Source organism: Ostrea edulis, chromosome 9 (genome assembly GCF_947568905.1).
Source record: "Ostrea edulis chromosome 9, xbOstEdul1.1, whole genome shotgun sequence".
NCBI lineage: Eukaryota > Metazoa > Mollusca > Bivalvia > Ostreida > Ostreidae > Ostrea > Ostrea edulis.
In genome coordinates, this window is record NC_079172.1 from 12,250,993 (window position 1) to 12,275,524 (window position 24,532).

General features: G+C 36.3%; 1 protein-coding gene and 1 long non-coding RNA gene across 2 annotated transcripts; one reads left to right on the top strand and one right to left on the bottom strand.

Annotated features, from left to right (window-relative positions):
- Window positions 1-1,122: 1,122 nt before the first annotated feature.
- LOC125672818 (uncharacterized) lies at window positions 1,123-18,622 on the bottom strand. Its single transcript, XM_048909029.2, has 10 exons — window positions 17,128-18,622; window positions 10,784-11,712; window positions 9,911-10,534; window positions 9,590-9,757; window positions 7,540-7,696; window positions 5,765-5,902; window positions 4,756-4,873; window positions 3,894-4,051; window positions 3,630-3,724; window positions 1,123-2,887 (listed from the first exon to the last, which is right to left on the bottom strand). The coding sequence occupies exons 1-10, from the start codon at window positions 17,417-17,419 to the stop codon at window positions 2,762-2,764; spliced, it is 2,805 nt and encodes a 934-aa protein (XP_048764986.2). The 5' UTR covers window positions 17,420-18,622; the 3' UTR covers window positions 1,123-2,761.
- LOC125672819 (uncharacterized) lies at window positions 16,773-22,675 on the top strand. The gene is made up of 3 exons (XR_007369125.2): window positions 16,773-17,050; window positions 21,739-21,818; window positions 22,176-22,675. It is a non-coding gene; the product is annotated as an uncharacterized LOC125672819 (long non-coding RNA).
- The last annotated feature ends 1,857 nt before the right edge of the window (window positions 22,676-24,532 follow it).

Below are 24,532 nucleotides of genomic sequence, written 5' to 3' on the forward strand. Positions count from 1 at the left end.
CTTTTTTCCTGTCATTGAAATAGTAAATATCAATTTTGCAACACCCACAAAAAAGTTTTCAACACCACAATGACTGCTAGTATTGCTTTAAGAGTATGGTGTATGTTATTATACATGTAAATATCAGTAAAATAAAGCGAGCTACATTTCAATACCATATAGTGGTGAATTTGCATCTGTATTATTCAGTATATCACATGACTAATGTGAAGGAAAATTTCACATAACTCCATCACACATTATCATCACCCTTGCATGCATATGTTTTAACGCTATTTGTATTTGTACTTATATGATGACTCGCGTATAAGTTCATACCATAACTACAGCGTGGTTCTGTATCATTGTAGTATAGGACACAAATTTACAAAAGTCTTCGCCCTTGTTTACGAATCCTGTTACACTTGCAGTATGTTTGTATGTTTCATGTGAATTGTTCAATTAATAAATATATAGTTTAAACCAATATATTGCTTAACCTCTGTACAGGTCTAAATATATCCAAATTTAACATTTTAAACTCTAAGTTGCAAATTTAAGATAAAATATCCCTAATGGTACACTTAAACTTATCATATACTATGGACGGAATGCAGAATGTTTCAGAGTTATACTAATTAGGAAACTTTAGACACTTTATCAAAACAATGAGGAGGGCATCCTTATCAAAGAAAAAAGACATTTCTTTTTTCATGGGCTATCTCTAACTTTAATTACTCAGATTGACGCGCGTACGAACTGCCTGGATGTAATTGTGAGAATCCCGTTTATACCTTAGATCTTTGCAAGAAGTCGTCCTATCGGGTGATCTCCCTATTCTGTTGAACTGCTTTATTGCATTTTTAAAATTTCAAATCCCTTTGAAGGTCACCTGGGAAAGGGAGGTCGCTCGGCATTTAATGTCTTGGACATTGTTTTTTGTTGCCCTCATAAATCGCAGTGATCAGTTATAATCTAATCTCGTTCATTTTTCGTCAGGACAAAACTGCGAATTCCATCTGGACTTAAAGGTACCGGTATCTTCGTTTTGATTTATCTAAAGAATATAACACCTGTGCCTTGTATAACTAATTGGGTTCCATTGCACTTTTCAGAAATCAATAATAATAATAAAATCCAACACATTGTACTATTTCCTTTTATTTTGTTTAACAGTCATATTAATGATTAAAAACAAAATACGTGTATAATTAAATAACAAAATATATTCATGACTCTGAGAGTTATACAACAAACAGGTATAGGCCCTGTCTTCACCGTGGTACAGTGTCCTTAACTAATTCAGAATGAAAACAAAATTATATGACGATCAAAATTTTATTTTCAAATCTGAATCACTAAGGGACGGTAAGAGGAACTGAAACAGAAATCTTCGTTTACGACATGTTATAAACTTGAAGTTTTCAAAAAATAAATTCCGTTTATAAATACATAAATAAAAAGACCGGTGTGAATTCTGGGACGGCTCCTGAATTATCGCTCCTGTGTGTTAAAATGATTAAAATGCGAGGCAATGTCCAGATAGTATATGTTACTGTTCAATGTATTCAAAATTCTACCATTAAAAGTTAGACTGTAGCGTGTATAGTTCATTCATCTTTGTGCATCGTGGTCAATCTAGAACAATGGTAATTATATGTTTCTAAAACCTTCGATATAAGAATGAATAAATGGATGCAACTTATAAATTGTACACATCACAAAGAACATACTTTTCACATTTGTTACTCCAGAAACTGGATACTAGGATTTCATGAATAAAGCCGTAACCGCGACGAGGAACAGGTCTTCAGCATTAAAACTATAAATGCATATCTTAATGTATAATATTAATATTGGACTGCAGAAATTTCTTACAGTAATGTATTTGCGTTCCTTCTTAATAAATTCTTTTTATGACAGCTCTGACACATGTATAATCACCATTATACCAAATTTGGGAAAAAACATCTATACGAAACTATGGAATAATCTCAAAATAAACCATTTTAAATACATAAACCCCTGAAATGCAGCTGTATGTTTGAAAATGGCGGTTTGACATAACTTTCAGGCCTCCGTGAACAATACTACACGGTAAATGGTACTTAATACTAGTACATCAGCAACTTTGTAGAATATAATGACAACACTTCATGCAATAATTACTATAATATACTGTACTAGACATAATTTACATTCATCTCTAACTGGTATAATAGGAATGACGTTTTGATAGATCACTCACTGGAATTATAATGCATGATGAATGAAAACACAGGATTTGTGCTGACGATGCATGTTAACTTATCACAGATACGGTGGCATCTCATTAGTACTCCACAAAAAAAATATACAAAACAGAAAGAGTCATTAGGTCTAGTTGCTTGTGTTACGTAATGCACTAACTTGTCTTTCAAGCACATAATAGGTTCATCATCTAATGTCATGTAGAGAAAAAGAAAAGAAATTCAGCAATGTAAAAACAAAACCCCCGAAATTCAAACGTTTTTGTTTTTCTCGGTTGTCTAAACTCATAAATTCTTGCAAAGCACGTAACTACTGTCTAGTAGATAAAAATCCGCCGGAGTCCCATGGCGCTTTCCGCATAATGATGGAACTGGAAGCTGGCTTAGATAATAAAATAAACAGTTTCTCACAATAGATGGATATAACCCTGTCACGTGTTAAATATGATGAATGTCACTCTCTATTCAGAGTAAACGGTACCTATCTTCACCCCAATGATTCCTTACATATCCCATGGCTTGCACTGGCCTGTCTATAACAAGGAAGCTAGTTTGCAGTTGAAAATTCTTGCAAAGTATCCCGTGTAATTCATATCACATACAACGGCATTGTTGTCAAAGCTGATCTCGGCAACAACCATATTAGGATTGACTTCAATCTGAAAAAGAATGGCAGTCGGTAAACTTTAATGTCTCTTATACTAAATTTATACATAATGTATTTACATATACAATATATTTCCAATGTTGTCGAGATCTTTACCAATTGAAATGATAGCCATTTCCTCATGAATGTGAACATTGTACGTATAAATCTCGATAAATATTAATATACTTCGACTGTTATAACGGCTGGGAATATGTACATTCACATATAAAAACAAGTCTGCTCTTTGTTAATATTTGACGAACATATTTCGAGTAAAATCGTTCGATGTCGTCGAAATGCAGGCTACACGCTGCAGCACTGGAATAAAGCCAGCTGAGCGTTTGTTTTTTAAGTTGTGTGTGGGTGTGTTTATTTAATTTCATTTTTTTATTGTATTTTTTTTGGTACATTTGTATGTTGCTATACATTTTTTCATACTGAGACGTCGATCACTACCTGTAGGTGAAATTTTGACCCATGCGTGGCCTATCTGAGATAGCTATCTAATAGATCCGTGGCTTTCAAGATTGGTATTGGAGAGGTCCCTACCTATTTTAGAATCGAACCAATGCATCCCGAATGCCCTAACCATTAGCCCTCTGTGATCGGTATTAGTGTTCTTGAAATAAGTACACTACCAATTTGGAACGGTTTGGACTAATATACACATATATATAGAACAAATCAAGCCAGTTTGGCCAAGAAAATTCTTTGTATGTTTAATTCATGTATGCAATAAGAAATTATATTACCTTGAAAACGTATTTACCAGGATCGAGATCGGTGATATCAACCCATTGACAGTCAATATCTGCCATGTAGTTGTCTGAACAGCCCACACTTATGCCTATAAAAAAGCAGTAACAATATTACAATAACTGGGTGCCGATAGTAACAATATTACAATAACTGGGTGCCGATATACATAGGTTTTGATATTTTGAGACGTAGTATAACATACACTTGTTTATCTCCAGTATTATCTGTTGAGTATAATAATCGCGAGATCTGTATACCTTGTTGGCCAAAGTTTTGACAGCTGTATCTGGGGAAAACACCCGCATTACAAGCTGAATCCTCCAAACAGAAACTGGCTTTGAGTCCCTCCGCCACCCGATTTCCATTTAAGTCCAATATATCATAATGGGCAAAAATGTCCATGCTGTGGTAGTGCCTAGAGGAGACAAAAATATTGATTTAAACTACAGAAACACGATTATTAATTCGTTACATATTATAATTGTTTCAAAACACAAAACACAAGTAGACTGTTACCATCATCAATTTTTCCAGTGTCTAAATACATGCAAGTCGGCATCAATGTAGCTTAATGGTATTTTTATTCCATGATAAAGTATATGTATATACTTATACAGTAATCATTTGGGATCCGGGTTAGAATAGGTCCTCAGTACCCCTTGCTTGTCGTAAGAGGCGAATAAATGGGGCGGTCCTTTGGAATGAAACCGCAAAATCCGAGGTCCCGTGTCACAACATGTGTGGCACGATAAAGATCCCACCCTGCTCAAAGGCTATAAGAGGAATTCATCTATGTCTAGCGGCATGACAAACGATCTGTTTAGTTCAGCTCTGAAGTAGATCCCTAGTGAGACGACGCAGAGCCCAAGACGTCTAGGAGATCGGTATTAATTACCAACAGCAATGCACCAACTACCAAGGTTATACAACCAACTGACTATTAAGGTCAAACAAGAACCCACTTTCAAGGTCACACAAGAAGCGACTATTAATGTCGACTAGGCACACAATTACTATATTTTAGGTAACAAAAACTCAAATCGAGAAAGCACGAAGAAAACAATATATGGAATGTTGCTTTGTATGTGGATGCTTTGAGTTGACACGTGTAATACTCACATGTGACACGCGTGCCATTCCCACTCACTTCGGTCACTCATTGGCCGGAAGTCAGCGGTACCTATGTTCTTGACAACACTGGAGAACCGTAATAAACGGCGCGTGTGTTGTCTCCAACCTGTCAAAACAGGGAGAAATGAATAGCAGTGATTATCAATTGACCAATTTCAATAGTCCACAACTCTTCAACCGTTTGTTCGAAATATGCACAGGGATTCGGTTGTCAGATATTGGAAGTTTTGTATTATTTGTTCATGAATAATGAATCATATAAATGCAAGGTGAAGATAATGAACAGTGATCAATCTCACAACTCCTATAAGCAATACAAAATAGATAGTTGGGCAAACACGGACCCCTGGACACACCAGAGGTGGGATCAGGTGCCTAGGAGGAGTAATAAAATTCACCACCAAAATCCGCTTTTTTCCCGTCGTTTTAGAAAAGGTGTATCATAATTATTTACAAGATAATTTTTTAATATTCATAATTATGATATACCTTTTTTTCAAAACGGCCAAAAAAGTGGATTTTGGTGGTGGATTTTGTTTATATAATTTATTATTCGGGAACAAATAATATAAAACTTCAATATCTTGACAAACGAGCCCCTGTGGAATTATGTAGGTATCCTAATGACCTAGGTTTTTTTTATGAAAAGACATGGAAATAATTTCTGTTTGCTCCATTTCAGAAAAACGTTTTTCATCTAAATACGAATCCAGATAAAAGTCACCCTTAATTATATGTTACGCAGAACGGGTTACTGTTTGGCACCCGCTCAACATCAAATCGACATTCTGTTTAGATTTATGTGTCAAAAACCTATGCAATTGCAAAATAGATAAAACTGTCTCAGCATCTACAGAGAATATATACTCTTCTGTCAGACTTGATCAATGTCCTCCATTTCTTCTTGTTTTAGATAACAAACAAAAAAAAAAAGAAAAGAAAAGAATTCATGGAATGTCTGTGCTTTATTTTCAGATTATTTGAAGTTGTTACATACCACGTGACTTTTGTGCCTCATAGGCAGATGGTGCTAAGCATTTCTCCTCCATTGCACACTGTAGGTAATACAAATGCTTGTCTTGCAGGAATGTCGTCGTTTCTAGCATGTAGATACTAGGTTCAAGATCAGGCAGCGCTATGAAATAATGGTACACTTATCGTCAGAATATGAACGGATCTTTTAATTCAATAAATACGTATAGCACAATAAATAATGCAGTTGTAACGATAATAAATCCAACTATGGAACACTGTCTATGGTGACCGTTTTCAGGCAAAACAGGATAATTGAATTAGTCCTTTAAAAAACCTAGAACCCATAACCACTTCACCATTACCTGATTTGTCGAGCTTGGCTACTTTCATCATTTTGTAAAACTTACTCAATTAAATGTCGATTGAAATAAATATTTGAAAACTGGTATTTTGTAAACTGTATAGGTAGATTTTAAAACGCCAGAGTAATATTTTATAAAATATTTTGGAAGGTTTGTTATGTCACAGACATATGTACTAAGGATATATTATTAAATACATGTACATCTTTCTTTACATACACGCTCTGTACCCCTGTTATAAAGTAATTATGTACTAATATTTACATTTCCAATGTATTACCTTTGACATCTTTACCAATTGAAATGATAGCCACTTCCTAATGAATGTGAACAATGTGCGTATGAATCTTGAATAATAACAGAATAAATATAGTTCCACTATTTCAACAATTGGGGATAAATTCCTACATGTAAATATAAAAGGTAAATTTAATTTTTTTTTTTAGATACAGGAATATCTTAACAACAGCGCTTGACGCCAACATACGCTAACGCGCTTCATAAAAATATGCTCGCGTAAAGTGTCGCGGTTCACACCCCCCCCCCCCCCCCCCCCCCCGTGTTCATAATATGTAATATCTGTAATGACACGTGGCGTTATCTGATTATGGATTGACATATTGATGATATTACACGATTTGTGACACTTCTCATGATATTACATATTGCAACGTCCTGATTTAACCCTCTAAAACTTAACTGCTTGTTCGTATATTTCAACAGTCTCCTTGTTTAAATACAATGTAAATAAAATCCACAGATTTTTTCTAGCACAGGAATGGTAAACACTCTTTAAGTTCGATATCACAAAGCTTTCACCGTAAACCTGTCATGATCAGCAAATGTTCAAATTTCGTAACACATGCACATTAATTTCTTGAGTTTGACAAAATGAGGTCAGAGCATTCCGGAAAGGATCGATGTTTTTAAACCAACTTGCATTCATTTAATTATCACTTAATTGGTTTGTTTCATTGCATGAAAGTAAATTAAACATGCATATACTGTTAATTGAATGTATGTCGACCCATTAACATATATCTCAGGAAATAATTGAACGAATTGTGAGAATGTTTTGCACATCAGTTATAATTGCTCCCAACACTAAATACGATAAATAGCACACCGAATGCAAATGCAGAGCATAAAACAGAATATCTATGAGATATGAATTGCATACTGATGGCTACGAGACAAGTGTCTGTTTCGAAGGGAAATTATCACGAATAAGTCGCACTCTCATAAAGATATTTTGTCTAAGGTCTTGGCTTTTCGGGTATTTTTTCGCTTTTTCGTAAAACTCATTGCCTAGCTTATATCAGTTTCAATTTCCAAACTTGGGAGAGGTTGGGTTGATCATGGCGCCTACCGCAATAGTAATTTGGATCTTTGATAACTACCTACACTTTTCTGTTGCTATTGGAGTATTGCTTACCGGAAGTACAGATGACGCCGGCTACTGAGTGGGCGGAGGAACACTGAACCGCACCCTCATGATCCTCCCACTTGCAATCCGCCAACATCTTTTCGTGTCCCTTACATTCGACCCGGGAGTAATATTTCTTTTGATTACTTCCACCATAGATGGACCTCTGCAAGAAATTAAAAATACATCATTAGTGCGCGAATTGAGTATGCTATGCCATGTGTACCCATATTATTGACGATTATGCATTCAACTACATGTATACTTATACACAATAAAACACGTTTAAAGCAAACAATTTTGATTTGTTGTAGAATTCGTTATATCCAATAAGTTTATGATATGTTTTAAAATTACAGGGAATTAAAATCACTTCACTGCAAGCATGGATTCATTATAAAAGTATTCGATGTAACCGTGGTTTACTGTATATACATGAAGGACAAACCATTGCTTGTTTTATTTTGTTACATAAAATATCATCTTCAGGAGATAATTTAATTTCTATAAGCTTCTAAATCAACTGCCAAAGCTTACACATTTATCAAATAAATGTATAGTGAAGCATTTAATAATGCTTATCACGTTGAACTCTTATTCTGTCCAATTCAACAACTGAAGGGAGAACTGGTTTTACAGGAGGATCCTGGAGTGCTTACAATTTATGAAATGTTGCATGTACATTTAACGGTATTTTAAAAAAACAACTTGCAATGCATGAATACTGTAGTTCTAAACAAGTTTTTCTTGTATGTTGGCTTACGCCCATTTGAGAATGTCGTGAACCAAGGTCGGACATCACTAAGTTTAGGCGTGCCAGTCATTCAAAAGCCAAGGGGGCAATTTCAGAATCTGGATCTGCATCACTCTGAAAATTTGTTTGTTTATATTTTAATGTTGGTGTACATGCAAGTTGAAGATAACGAACAGTGATCAATCTCATAACTCCTACAAGCAATACAAAATAGATAGTTGGGCAAACACGGACCCCTGGACACACCAGAGGTGGGATCAGGTGCCTAGGATGAGTAAGCATCCCCTGTTGACCGGTCACACCCGCCGTGAGCCCCACATCTCATTCCAAAACTTTCACTCATGTGGAGACATTTGTTTATGTGCCAAATCTTTTTTAAACCATACTTGGTGCTCAAGGCCGTGCCTACGCCTACCGTGACACGGAACCTCTGTTTTTAGGGTCCTATCTGTACGACCCTTGACTTTCACTTTTAACACAGGAACAATCACTCCCTATGTCTGTCATTTTCGGTAAACAGTTACGGAAATAGCCGAGAAGTTACGATTGTGTTTATGTCTTACGTTTGACGCAGAGACGGGATCGAAAATCAAACCCCGGGTCTTCCAGTCGTGACGCCATAACCACTAAGCTACAGCATATGGTGCAAGTAATAACACTTCTGAAGGATCAATATAGCGATGTTTGTACCATAGATAGTCACGTGGTATGCAGCCATTCTAGAATAGAAGTCAATTTGCCTCAGTTCATTAACAGACATGGCGGTCATGGCTCCGAAACGAATTACCGCTCCTGTGGGATTAGTACCAATTCTGGTGATTGGACAAGCTACTGCTTTGGAGTAAAATTCATTTTGCCTCAACCAATCACAAACCAAGGTGATTCTAATGAGTTTCCGATAAAAAATATATAATTCCGGAACCACTGTAGTAAAGGCAACATTTGTACTAGATATGGACGTATGGTGACTGTCATACAGCTGTTCTGCAGAACAAATCGAGTTTACCTCTATAAATCAAATAGCCTGATGGCCATGGCCATTCTGGAATTCGGATCGCTCCTAAAAATATCAACATTTGTACAAAGTTCGGCGAATTGCGAATTAAAATGATGCGATTTTGGAGAAGATCAAAATGTAATTGGACAGCGATTCCGCCGCCGCCGCCGATAAGCAAATTACGTTAACGTATATCTCACACTGTCTCTTCAATCATGGGGTTAAAAACCAACATCATTGTTTTAGAAAAAATCAGTACGGGTAAGTATATAAAAATGATGTTTCTACTATATATGTATTTGACTTACCGTAATGGGTTGCTGGCCATATCCAAGATTTAAGCTACGGCATGCAACCATGACTTCCTTCATTGTCCAATGGTCGCCACAAATGACTCCCCACTGTTCTCTTCCTTCCGGTAACACTTCTATTCTTCCGCGTTTTCGTTGCCTTCCAGAAAGTCTTATTTTCCTTCCCTGAAAACGAAATGGCATCAAAAGGATTTATAACCACATAAGCACAATTATTATCGAAATTCATCTCTGGTATTTCAAGAATATGTGACAAGATATGCCAATTTCATTTACTAGTATTTAATTTAAAATTTGCTGAAGCATGCATCAAATGACCTTAGTTCCATGCCCATGCCTGTGACGATTTCCGCTACGTGGAGAGTGTCTTGTGCTATTCAAGTCGGAACCAATTATAATATTGGACGATGCTGTTCTAGCATTTTCATTTACTGCACTGACGGCATTTCTGTTGCTACCAAGGTTCAGTTGTCTTGTGTTTGGAGCTGGAACCCGTTCTTCCTGGCCAGATGAAGGATCATCTGCCTTCATTCGGTCATGAGTTCGCGTCTTAGCGATTTCTTCTCTTCTCATCTCGTAATATTCTTCCTCTGTTACTTTCTTGGATCGCCGACCAGGCTTGGCAACAAGAACACTCCCCGATCTGGACAGCATCACCCACATTTTAAGTACATCGTCGTTCATCCATTTACTCTTAATAAGCTCCATGGCGTATACTTCATCATCGTATCTATTTGCTTCGGATGGCTGTGGCATAGGGGTGGACGACGGTGTGGCAGTTGTTGTCGTTGTGGATTTGGCAGTTGTTGTTGTTGGCCTTTTTGTTGTCGTCGTGGTCGGTTTTGTGGTTGAAGGTTTCGTTGTAGTTGAAGGTCTTGTGGTAGGTTTGGCTGTAGTAGTTGTTGTTGTAGTCGTGGTGGTGGTGGTGGTGGTGGTTGGCCTCTGTATTGTGACAAAGTATTGTGACTTTGTAGCATAAACAAGTGTTTAGATGTGAAAGCCATTCAATGCAATATACATACAATGTACATGTTTTAAAACTGACAGTGTTTTCTTCAGTGATATGATAACATGCTCTAAAGATGAAAGTGTTGATATATACATTACATGATTATGACAATTCAAAGTGTCAATGGTAACTGTTCTAGTGTGTAATATAGATTAAATCTCTGATATATTAAAGTATCTTACCTTCGTGGTAACAGTTTTAGTAGTAGGTCTCCTCGTATTCCTAGCTATCTGGTCGTTTGGAGGAGATCGAGTTATTTCATTGAGAATATCGTTTTCGCCCCTTTGTGCTATGATTTCCTTACGACGTCTCAGATAATACTTTTCTTTAGTAATTCGTTTGGGACGCTCTCCTGGCTTTGCAATTAATATTTTTCCGCGAACTGTGAGCAAGACCCAGCATTTCAAAAGAGGGTCTTTTCTCCAACGTCGCATGGGCAAATCAATAGCATATACCTCGTCTGCATACCTGTCAGGGGTAGGCACAGGTACTGCTTGAGTTGTAGCGAGAGAGGTACGAACAGATTCCCTTGTTTTGACGAGTTTGTTATTCACAGTAGCCAAAGGCTTTGAAGTCGACGTTCTTGGTTTAGCTCTGGTTGTAGAGGATGTCGTGGGATTAATCTCGCGATCCTTCGTTCTTCTCGCCTCACTCCACTCAGCATCATACTGCAAGCGAGAACGTTGTCCACTGTTCGATTCAATCACATTGTGAATCACGTTGTCACTGTCCTCGTTTTCGTCATAAATTATGCTTCTATTAGAATATCTGTTAGTATTTGTGTTTCTTAAATCGTTATTTTCATTAATTTCTTTGATCGTTTCGGTCGGTTTAAATGTCGGCACCATGGTTTTTTGTTTTCCAGTCGTGGTCGGTACTTTGGTTGATGTCCGTAATGCCGTGGTGGTTGTAGATTTTGTGGTTGTACTGGGGGTAGTGGTGGTAGATGTTGTGGTAGTGGTGTCATTCTTCGGTAAGCAGACGACAGCCGCCGATCGTCTGAACCTTGCACAGTACCTCGCATCCCTCTGAACCCCCCATCTTCGAGGATAGCATTGTCCGAGATTTCGCTCAACTCCACGGCAGCGCAAACCTGTCAGCCATCGCAGTGCTATAGGTAGTAGAAAAGAGCCATTTCAATGCTAAAAGATTAAAACAAGATCACACTGCAAGAATGTCTTTTTGGTTTATTCCATGTTTATTTTTAGAGGATTAATATTGAATAACTATGTAGATAAATATTAAATCGAATTTAAGAAGTATCGCATAACTATGTCAATATTCAGAGAACTTCGAATCAACAGATACTGAACTTAGAGGGAATTGGATTCAAAAGGGAGAAAGGTTAAAAAAAAACACCATGCTATCCTGATTGTGAAATTTTATCTGACGTGTTTCCAGTACTTCAGTTATCGGAGTATCACTTACAAATCAAATGTATCTATTTCCAAAGAGCAGAAATGAAACCTTGTAATGTGAAACTGATACACAAGGACCACCTTCACATGTAATAAACGAATTGAATATATCGTCATTGAAAGAAGTGGTTCTCCTACTCTATCGATGCACATGACAATTTTGAAAAGCAATTCCTAAAGAGCCCAGGAAGCAGTGTAGTCTATGGTTATCACCCCACAACGCCTTACATATCTTGTCTCATGGTATGTTGATTTTGAAAAAAAAAATTGTCCTGACCTGATACCTTCAAGGTTGAAAGAGATAGTTGTTTAAAAACTAGCTATCTACAGCGAAGATCTGTCCAACCCTGGAAATGAGACACCGTGGAACACAATCTCCAGGCGTATTACCGTATGCTACTATACAACACTTACACGGCTATCTCATCGCAATCGAAAGGCAAAAAACCAGTGTCTATGTTTTAACAGTTTAAAGCAAGATAATATCCATATTACAGTTCAGCTTTTCAGAGATGGAACTATCACCTGCATGACATTAACGTTTGGGGTTTTCAACTAATCATAAAAATAGACACTGAACTTAAAGATGTTTTAAAAATGTTTTGGGGTAAAAACTATTTGATAGATTATGTCATTTACACTGTATAAATTTATAAAGGAAGGGAGATACTATCATTATGGACGTTTTTCATGGTATCGTGGCGCAGAAAGCTAAGTACAGAAAAGTCAACAGGTATATAAAATAATTTTCTCCGAGCATTTTCATGCTTACAAATTTATCAAATGAAGATTTATCTCTGGAAAGAGAAGATTTAGATGCTGATGCTTTCTGCCAACCGTCACGTTTACGCATGCAAATGAGATGGAGAGGAATAAATAGGGTATTTAATCCATACCCTTGATATTCAGATAGAGACTGCTGATAGTTAGATATAGACGCATGCACAACAAAAGCCACTACAGAGGTCAGGCTAGAAGACCCAAAAGACAGAGCAAAGGTTACATAATTCTTTGGCACATCTTCAGCACACAATACCCATTGATCACGCATAGTATGGCTCCCGTAAATCAGATTTATGAATGAACGAGACATTTTATTGTAATATCTGTCAAAAGTTTATGAATCGTCCCTTTGTCTTTTGCTAAGCCAGAGATAGCACCGAGTAAACATAAAACACCATGGATCGTTGAAATCTCATGGCGTTTATCAAGTCAGGAAGAGATAAATCTGCGTTCAGAAATACTGTTTGGACATTGAATACGAGGGGTTAAGCTCTGGGGTTAATGTTGATTCTCTCTTCTGTTTAGGTAGGTGTGGAACCTTATGAGGCGTGAACACAAAGATGACATGCAATTGTTCCTTGAATTGCCCCAAGGAATGATGTAGAAACTTTTTGTCATATTGATTGGAAAGATTGTAGATTTATTCAATACAGCAATCATGGGTCGAGATTTTTATGCAATATATTTCACCAGAATAGGACCACACAGTTGCTTAACTACGTTCAGATACCCCAATTTAATTGCGAGTTAAAAATGATAAATGTGTGGGAACTTTTGTATAAATTTTGTTTCCACGATCTGCTTTACATGTTTTGTAAATTGTTTTACTAAAGACAAAAATTTTTAAACTATGCCTTTGAAATATGAATAAAATATATTGTGATCTCATACAAAATCAGATTAAGAGTAGTATCAAGACCAAAATATTAAATATCTAAAAGGAAAAAGGAAAATTGTTATAAATTATCGAGACTTCTCAATTACGTAGGAGGAGGATCAAAAATAACCCTCGTGACATTTGGATTGCTCAGCAAAAATAACCGCGACCTCAGAACGGTTAAAACAAGGCCTGCTTGTTTTTTTGCCATTCCGATGTCTGCTTCTTCCAACACTTAAAAGCAACAGATGTTTAATTTCTATATTTATATCACGTTTTTAGTGACCCGTACTTTTAAGAAAATTATACAAACAAGGAGTCGCTCTAAAGTAGATGTTTTGGCAAGACTTGAATTTCAGCAATAAATTTCACAGCGTAAGCAGCATGTATTCACAATATCAGGCAGTATTCTTATCGTTAATTGAAATGTACATGTATATGATAAACTGCTTTTCAAAGTTGTCTTGCAAGACAATCAAATGGGAAACGTAAATTAAGTTTTATATCCTTCGTCAGACTTTGAAAATTAACATACGGCAAAAACCCTGAATAACACCAGATATGCTAAATACAATAGGGAAATTAAAAATGAAAACCAGAAACAATAGACAGTCGAGATATAGCCGCAGTATTGTCCTCAGTATAGCCCGTGGTCTCATGTTCTGAACAATTTACAGGTACCTGCAAATGTCAGGAGACTATTAATGAAATCTTATTGGTTATTGTTGAAATTTCTCTTTATCCTATGGTATAAAATTAAAGAATCGTTAAAACTTGGACGTGTCGAACGACTGCAGGACTGGTTACACACGTCGTCCAAGATCAGGAACATGTAAAGCAAAATTTACTGTTTTTTCAATATTTTCAAAATTGAATATTGCTCATACAATTGAAATGATAGATAATATAGAACTTTCATTTATAAAGATGATATCAGCTATCAATATTGGTAAATATTGTAAAATTAAAAATACTAATATTGTAAATATTGTAAAACTATATATTTTTTCGAAAATCTTTAATCATTCCCTTTTCTGATTTTCCCGTTACCCTTTCAAAATCTTAGATATCAAAATTTTACCATCTTCGTTTGAGTCTTAATGAAACTTTGTTTGGATGTAAATGCCAAGTAGACATTTGATGTTAATTACATTACAAGTAATACCTAGTAATAGCCCATGCAATGACCACGCGATCTCATGCAATTTCTACTCTCTGTAGATGAGTTTTAATTCGTCGATAGATACCGGATTCCGAGTACAGCAAGGTACCCGTCTTAATCGCCATTCGGAAGTGGATCACAAATCCCCTTTTATTTTTAATCCAGTCCGTTGTCCAGTAGAACGACAACAGCTACATACGTGTGGACGGTCTCCTATGCTTATTTCGAACTTGTTAAACGCTTTTTGATATGATGAAGAATTTGTTTCCGTCACGCCCTTCACATAGATATGAGTCTGATGCACAATAATGTGTATTGTTTCATGCTTAAGATATTTGGTTACTCATAAAGCCTGCACTCCTAGCATTGCTGTTTTACAATGTCATTAACTTCATAATCTAATTTGTTTTTCGGTATAAACCCATCTTTACATAGAATGAAATTTTATTTTATTTTTATCATTAATGATGATTAACACGTGTGATCCCCGGTAGACATAATTACGGCGGATTATGGGGGTAAATGTGGTCGATTCCCACGCTTGTTATGTCATTAGCAGTTAATATTTTGTCTTGGTTGTAACTTCTTTAGATTTATGGTGTCTTCATAAAAACGAGATAGAGGATACCAGAATCTAGATTGAACAACTTGAGGTAATTACATGTATTATCTGTGTATCGAATGACAAACACAGTGAACGGTTCTATGGTCGCCACTAGTACCGAAACATTGAGATGTGATTGCATATGCACCTGTCAACCGGCATTTGAGATATTGCATGTTTATTTACAATGATCGAAATCACTCATCCCGCTTCTTAAACCTCTGTAAAAACCCAGTGATTGACGAGATTGGCGACAATTACAGCTTGATCATGAATTTATGAAAGTGACTCGTACAAATTTTTGTAGAATTGGTAATTATAATGGGCCGTATTAGCAAAAATTGTTCTTTAATTTTTACGACCTCTATACACATAGTGTACATATCCATTGGTGCTAAAGAGATTGCAATGAACAGATGTACCTGTATTTTTACTATGGTACTATCAAGACAGCATTTCTAATCTTAAACACACACAACCTATCTCCGAAGTTAGCAATTATTTTAATAAATCAATTTTATTATTAAACAATCCTTAAAAAAACCGAGAGGAGCGAGGTTTTCGACACCGATCTATGATCACCATTTACACAAATGCACCTAATCTCGTGCTCATGGCTCCGACATCCACAAATATATGCACTATGATATGCATCCATGTGAATCCCATTGAGTAGAACGCGGGGGCGTCCGTTCTATCGAAACTTTTAATAGTTTTCATTTACCGACAAATTCTTTAACTTGATCGTTAATGATTATCAGTCTAAAAGAAAAAGTTCTGCGTCGTCATTAATTCTTTTGAAACTTCTCTAATTACCATAAACTTTGAACTTACGAAGGGAATCGCTGTTGCATAAGAAAAGCATTATAATAATTTGTTTTGCTAGTATATGTACTCCAAGCCTCCAAACACAATATCACTGTCACTGACCAAGTAAAAACTGTGTATCGTTTCACGAGTATGGTCTAATTGCAAATAATTCTATCGTCGAGATTTGCAACTGTAATATGATCCACGAGTTCATTACTGTAAATGTTGTGAATAAACTAACACATAATAAGTAATATAAGAACAGACCTCTAAACTACAAAAACGCGTAAAGGTGACGTATAGATATTAACGCTGACTTAGAATCAAAGAATGAACTGATATAGTAGCGTTTGATGTATATTAAAAAAAAATTAATAACTTGCGACCCCGTGACCATAAATACCGTCTTTAAAAGAAATTCAAGCCAAACTTTAACGACTCTGTATTAGCACCTGTTAATTATGCAACGACACGTTACATATCTCCTGAATGACGGGTCATCGTATCAGCTCTAACACAATGAGTGTTATTGGAGATAAATTGTTATTGTTCCGTGTTTGTAGACCAATAAACGAACGAATGACAATTCATTGTAAGTGAGCAAATATTTTCATACACTGGGTTAGTTTACAAAAAATAGTAGTCTTTAAAGATATACACATTTCTTGCTTATGTAAAAAATAATTAACATATTTAAGCAGCATTTTCCTTCTCAGTGGGTGTTGACATTGTATATGAACTGCGGTGTCGGATATTAAGGATATCGTGTAATTCATTTGAAATTCGAAATCCAAGGTAATATATGTAGATGTATGGTTAGATACTTTGAATGCTTTTGACTAAAGAGAGAAAAATGGTAAAATCTCACTTACTTCGTCCGGGTCCGAACCTACTATAGCGAAGACTCTGTAGCGCCCGTTGGAAGCCCAGTTGATAGCAGGCCACATTTCCATCTCGGATGTCCCAGCCCCGGTCACATATGCTCCCCCACTGACCGTCGTGGTAAATAAGGACAGTTCCCTCATTTTCCGTGCGACCGCCGACCAATCTGATGTCACCCTCTTGGAAATCAGGAATGGCATTAATTAAGGAGAAGAATCCAAATAAGATATAAAATATTTCGCACATCTTGATCAATTTTAGGAGGATCATTGGAAGCTGCATTTTGTGCTAGATGGCTGTTGCACAAAATGTCTAAAACCGTATAATCGGGGTGGGCTACTTCCCTCGAAGTCTCGGCAATTAGTGATTCCTAATTAGTAGCGCGTGCACATTTTGCAGAATTTAAAAATCCGTTGGCTCGCTGACCCATGCTAAATCACGAGGTTGAAATTTGAACTGTTTTACCCAATTTTTTAATTTAAATGGCTGCAATAGTTCCAAAACCACAGGGTTACAAAAATCAAAGAAACTTGTCAAACAATCTGTCGTAGTATATCGCATTAAAAGAAATTCGAGCGATATCGATATATTGTAGAGAACTAATACGAAAAATATCACAGATGTAAAGGATTACCACTCATCCAGTTATTAAAGTTATGTATCACCAGCTGATTTTTTGCATCGAGGTGTTTACGTTAGGAACGAGGAATTCAAATAGGAGATTTGAATACGATAAAAGATGCATTGTGGTCCCTAGTGATGATGCCCCATCGCAGTTACGTAACGCTGATGATCTAGGAAGAGAGACATTTACGAGGGCGTCTCAATATTGGAGCAAAATCTCGAGATTCAATTGGCGGTATACAGAAATAAAAAAAGCAAGTTCAGCATTTAGGCACACAGACAAGCGAACTGCATCCGCCACATGGTTTTGCATGTGCGAATAAGTACCACAAAAAATATAGTTATTCAAAGTTTGTGCGCTCGGGTAACACTATAAATATGTCAAAACATCCCACTTCACGGTAAATAAAACATAATTTATTGCTCCATTTCGCTGTTTAGGAAATAATCACTGACCTTGAGTAATCCAACTATAAAACACTTAAAATTGAATACCAACGTAAGAATTAATCTCTGAATGCGGCGACAGGTGCTTGCTGAAATAGAACAAACCATCATTAGGAATCAAAAGCTTCTTGACCAATGTTTTCAATGTTTATCTTGACATGATAAAACACAAAGATTCTGCAACAAACAAAGTCTTGGTTTTCGTACGCCCAGAGAAAAACTTCCTCCAACTTACATTAAAGCACAGGAGGACCGAGAACGGTGCAGACCTGGAATGCTCCCTGGGTCAAAGGAAGCGCTACTTAGACAAACATAATTACATATGTACATATCTTATTTGAAGTTTTTGTTTTCAAAAATCCTTATCTGTGCAATGAATGGTTTCTGTCGACATATTCCCACTGACAGCTTGTGATTAAACATTGCACAAAACTTGGGTCGAGTAACAAGTTTCACGGAGCGGGATACTGCGCGTGCAAATTTCAATCCCGTACGATGCTGTCCTAAATGTCGATGACCCCGCGAGGGAAATGTGTGTGGGTTTATGTGTTCCTGGTACCGTAAAGAAAAATTAAAAATTCATGGTTTTCATGATGGGTTCAGGTTTCTAAAAAAATAAAATGAAAAAAATTGGGACCCTGACATGCATCGTTATGACTTTATGATCATTTTGAAATTACAACAAAATTACATTCAATTACAGCTATATTACTTATATAAAATCTGTTTTAAAACAAAATCGAGAATATTCAAAAGACTAAGAACGAGTACACATTATTTAATTGAACGCGTTTATCGTGCAATTGCATACACTTATGATATCTTTAATTGAGGTATAGTTATCAAAAATTTATACATCGAGCGCATTCCACACAAAACTCCGGCTTTACTAGACAACCTTTATAAATAAGCATGATACCTCGTGCGTCTTGTTTTCACATTAAAACCCATTTAAGACCCGTAACAAATCTACCCATCAGAGACTCTTCCTATTATGATTCAATGGCTCGTAATAATTTATTATCATCAGGGCAGGTTTATTCTAATCTACAATGTGCTAGTCACAGGGCCTTTCAATACGCTACGCTGACAAATGATGAACGATAAGATTGGATTTCAACTGATTAGGCCATGTACACCTCATGCTAAAAGCAGCTACACCATGTGAATTCTTTAATGAGGACTGAAAGCAATTTTATTCATTGTATAAATAAAAATGTTGTCAAGGAAATATGAAAATATAGTTGCAAGATAGTTTGATATAGATATTCTTGTAATATCATTGGTATTTTATACAAAGAGATTAACAGTTCAAAAAAGAATGATATCGGGATTGAAATCTTGTTATCAAAATCAGAAGATAACAAGGAAAAATGTAAAAATTTGGGGCTTATTTTCAAGGGGGATCAAAATGATGACGAAAGCACAAAAAACATCAAGAGAAATTTAATACGGGTCCCAAGATTAAGGGCGCTTCTAATTAGAAATTTAGCAACAAAATGGCAAACATACAACTTTTTTCGTTGTTGCAGATCCTAATCAGGAATCTTAATTTCATATGTCAGAGCAGCAGATCTGCTTAATCATGTAGTTCACATTCAAAGAGAAACATTTAATGTGACACGATGCATTCTCCCTCTGCAGATTGTGATCAAGTGCCACAAATTGTACAATCGTTTTTAATAAAAAGAAATCTGGCTTCATATTAACCTGGGGAATTTGTCATTTAAGATTTGCCTAATCTCTTTTGGTATACAGATATACCTGTTTATATTGCATGTAATGTGTAATATTATGTTTCCTCTGCTTTTACATCTCTTTCATGTATGCCATTAATTGTGTAATATTTTCTGATAGGTATCGACTTATCTGAAAGTCTACATTGCGTTTTCAACAATTATAACGACAGAAACCTGCTGCATTTATAAAGAGAAAATAACGACGCAATACTGAAAATATACATACATGTAAACAAATGCTTCCTGAAATCTTAGTTACATCTTTGTAGCTATATGCAATATATTTTCGTATCGAAATCTAAAAATGTTCTCTGTTCTAAAATAATCATCTCTCTACGCCTACATTGATTTGAAGAAGTTTTTCAGTGTAAACAAAAACAGCTGACATAAGATCATGAAAAATGCACACAACACATAGATTACATATTAAAAATACCGATGTCGTGAACATAGCCGCATACTCACATCTTCTCACACGGTGGCTGCGTGATGCCGAGGCTGACAGCCTATCAACAACATGTTTGTAATTTGTCATCGAAATATCATGATGCATTAAAACATGCACAAAAATCTTACATGATGTGAGATAATGCTCGTAATTCTAGTTTAAAAAAAAAAGAACCATCTCAAAGTTTACAGAGCACCTTGTGGATGTCTATACCGGCTTTGGTTTAGATCAGACAATAAATCAATCGTACTTCAAGTGCTAGTCAAGGTGTATTCTCTTTAGAGAAGTGGACAGGCATAGCTGGATGTACTGTGATATAGAATAGAGCGTTCTAGGGATATTTTATCTATAGTGACCTTCACCTTAGAGGTACTGACTCAAAACAATAAAAACATCTCCCCCCTTACATGTACTAGTGTAACCGATTATGGGTCCATCTTAATAAAGAGCTAAGTGTTGGAGTTAATCATAAAGAACTTGACCGTAACACAAGATCATTATTCTAACCATAACACCAAAACTGGGTTAATGAAAGGGGTAATCATATATATATATAAAGCACTAAATAATCACAACTAGGTACAGAATATATATATATATATATATATATATATATATACAACTAGGTAGAGCATATATATATATATATATATATATATATATATATATATATAAAATATCCCACGACTGTGATGACTAAATACACTAAGTATACATGACACATATCATTTAATTAATTACACTTAGCGCTTTCGCCGTCTAATCTACATTGTTAACAAGAATGATACACTGATTTGAGAAAAATGGTTGTCTTAATCGTTGCAAGCGAGCGTTCGCTTTGTAACCGGGATATCGTGAGTTCGAGCTCTGTTCGTGCAATGGCCGCGTCAAACCTATAAGACATTATAATAGGTAGTACGATTGTTCCATCCCCAAACGCTCGGCATTTAGAAGTAAGAATCACGGGTATTTCGGATATGACCTTTTAAAACGGAGGTAGTGTGTCGCAGCAGGTGTTTACACGATAAAGAACCCTCACTGCTACGGTCCTGAGCACTAAAGTATAGGCCTAGTACTTCACCTACAGCTGGTGACGTTTCCATATGAGTGAAAAATTCTCGACGGGACATTAAACAATCAATCAATCGTTGCAAGTGTGGTAGCAGGGGACAGTTTCACCTATGGGACAGTTTCGCACTATAGGCCCGGTCAACTTTTAAAAAAAAATGGAAATACCCAATATTTGAAGTGATATTACATGTGTAAAAATGTATAAAATAATTTTAGGATGTATGTCAAATGTAGCTGAGTGCTTAATAAAAATGTTGATATACAACATGTAGGTGTCACCACGATTCCTAGCATATAGATGGGTGCAAATGCTGAAGAAATTCCGGTGAAAACATGCATGGTCCAGCAAAAGGTATGTAGCTGAGAGGGAAGGTGGATGACCCCATATGAAAGGTAGATTTTTGAGAAGGGCAGATAGGGTTCTTGATTGTGCACAGTGTCTAAATACCCATATTTGGTACTCACGGTGATGGTGTGGGGGTGGTGCGGATTACCCCAAATGAGAGAAAAAAAAAGCAAAAAAGGGGAACCTGCTCAGAGCATGTTTTGTGCACCAGCACCAGTATTCATAGATTACATGTAATTTAGGGTCATAATTTATTAACTACACCAATATGAAATACAAGTATTGACATAAAAGGGAAATATGAGTTTTCATTAGTCTGTCATAATCTGACTCTGATGTATACCCCCTATCCACATGTTTCAGAACCAAAGAAACTGTCTCCTGCCACCTGTGTCTACAGACGATGGTGTATAGTTTGTACCACCATTGGGTCGGAATTAGAACAGAAATCCTCTCTCAAAACCAAAGAAACCAGATGCAGCTCGAGAGAAAACCTCCAAAACAACGTGATTGTGAAACAAAACGACTGGAAGACAATGATTTGGAGGGATTAAGTTGGTGACTATGGAGCGAGATTCATTTGTTTGTCGATTGGTTGTGATGATTTTGTGTTGTGGTATGGTCGAGTTCTTGCAGTGTTCGTGTTATTGTTTTTCGTTGTTGGTATTGTTTGCCGTGTCCGAATCTTCAGTAGTACGAGTTGCCAAATATATATTTTCGCTCCAAATTTTTATGCCCCCCTTCAAATCAAAGTACTGAAAGTACTCATGGGAGTTGAACATTGTGGAAATTCAGTTAGAACAGATAGCACTGGAAGGGTAGGGGGATAAATGACTGAATATTATCATGATTTTAGATACAAATCAACTGTTGTTGTTTTTCAAAGCGTTACAACAGCAAACATGGATAATGGAAGGCCCATGGGCCACAACGCTCCTCGAGTAACTGAAGTTGTGTTGTTGTTTTCTAGAATTTCACCCCTTTATATTCTCATGATAAATGTGACCACATATTATGGCCCAAACATTCAAATCAATATGGTTATCAATGCCTTGCAGTTATGAAGAAGTTTTTTCCCCTGTATATATACATTCAAGTTTAATCCTAGTTGTAGCTAATTCTAAGGATTCATTACTTGAAAAGGTAGTCCAATATGCTAAACTGTCACCTGAGTATACTACAGTCCTGTAGAGGATCAATGGAATGGTAAATAATTGTATAATAACTCAAAATAAATGAAATGTAAAAAAAAATTAAAAATCGTCCGGCATCGGAGATGCACAAACCGAGTTGCGCAAGGAATGGACATAAAGGAAACCGGCAGAAAAGTTTTCAAGAATTATCAAGCAGGGAGCAAAATTTTGCGTACATAAATTTCAGCCGACTTAAATCCTTTGACCTTGACCTTTAACCCTTGACCAAAATCAATAGGCTTCAGGGTTCGAAATTCACTTTTTCAAGCACTAGTCCGTACGGACTAGTCACTATTGATGTTCACTAGTCCGCAAAGCATTTCACTAGTCCATCCAGTATATCATTAAATAATCATTTTATTCAATAGTATTTAATGAAACCAAACACATCACAGTTGCAAGCAATTCATTTTCTGACACCTTCAGAAGAAAAAGACCACCATACTTTATTTTGCATTCAAGATCTTCAGAAGCATACAGTAACCTCCGAGTTAATCCTTTTATAAATGTCCATAAGTGCGTTCGAGATCGACGTTACCATTGTTTTTGTGCTCAGTTATTATAGTCACAGGAAATTTTATCAATAAAGTCAATAAAATTCACTCGATTTACCAAGCATGAGCTATAGTGTTACAAACTCCTGTGTTTGAGTCGTGAATGACGAGAACATGTGCGCACAAACGTGCTTGTTCTTAGATCACACTACTTGCAGTTCTTGCACCTCGAATCTGTTCTCGTGATGCGTACTCGGAGTTCGGAATCGACAGGAATTTGTGCTCGTTCGAAGAATGGCGGTCTCGAACGCACTCCATGTGTTTGAAAGATCAGGATGTCATAGTCACGCAAACACTTAATCATGCAGGTAATCGACCATAAGTTCAAACATCTAAGAGACTCAGACAAACCTTGCTAAAATCTTAACCAATTCAAGATTGATTTCCGGATTTTCACTAGTCCGTACAGACTAGTGCTATAGAGAGTTTATTAGTCCGACACGTTTTTTTTTTTTACTAGTCTCGGACTTACGGACATGAGGTAATTTCGAACCCTGGGCTTCTTTGTCTCATCAAGGGCGATAATCCATCTAAGTTTAATTGAGATCCTATAATTTGTTAAAAAATTATAGTGCAGAAAACAAAATTTTCTTCAATTTCAGTCTATTTATAGCCACTGTGACTTTGACCTTGTGACCCCGGAATCGAATGGCTTCTTGTCTTACTGAGGGTGACAATCGATCTAAGTTTAATTGAGATCCTATAATTCGTTCAAGAGCTATGGTGTGGAAAACAAAATTTTCTCCAAATTTCAGTGTATTTATAGCCAATGACCTTGACCTTTGACGTAGTGACCCCAGAATCGATAGACTTCCTGGTCTTACTGAGGGTGACAATCCATCTAAGTTTGATTGAGATCGTATGATTCGTTCAAGAGCTATGGTGCGGAAAACAAAATTTTCTCCAAATTTCAGTCTATTTATAGCCACTGTGACCTTGGCCTTTGACCTATTGACCCCAAAATCGATAGGTT

Excerpts from the sequence above, each read along its gene's own strand:
- LOC125672818 (XM_048909029.2), bottom strand. The coding sequence starts at position 17,419 with ATGCAGCTTCCAATGATCCTCCTAAAATTGATCAAGATGTGCGAAATA. Across the intron at positions 11,713-17,127 it reads TAGGTTCGGACCCGGACGAA|CACTGCGATGGCTGACAGGT; the intron begins GTAAGTGAGATT and ends TACTACCTATAG. Across the intron at positions 4,052-4,755 it reads GAATGGCACGCGTGTCACAT|GCACTACCACAGCATGGACA; the intron begins GTGAGTATTACA and ends TGTCTCCTCTAG.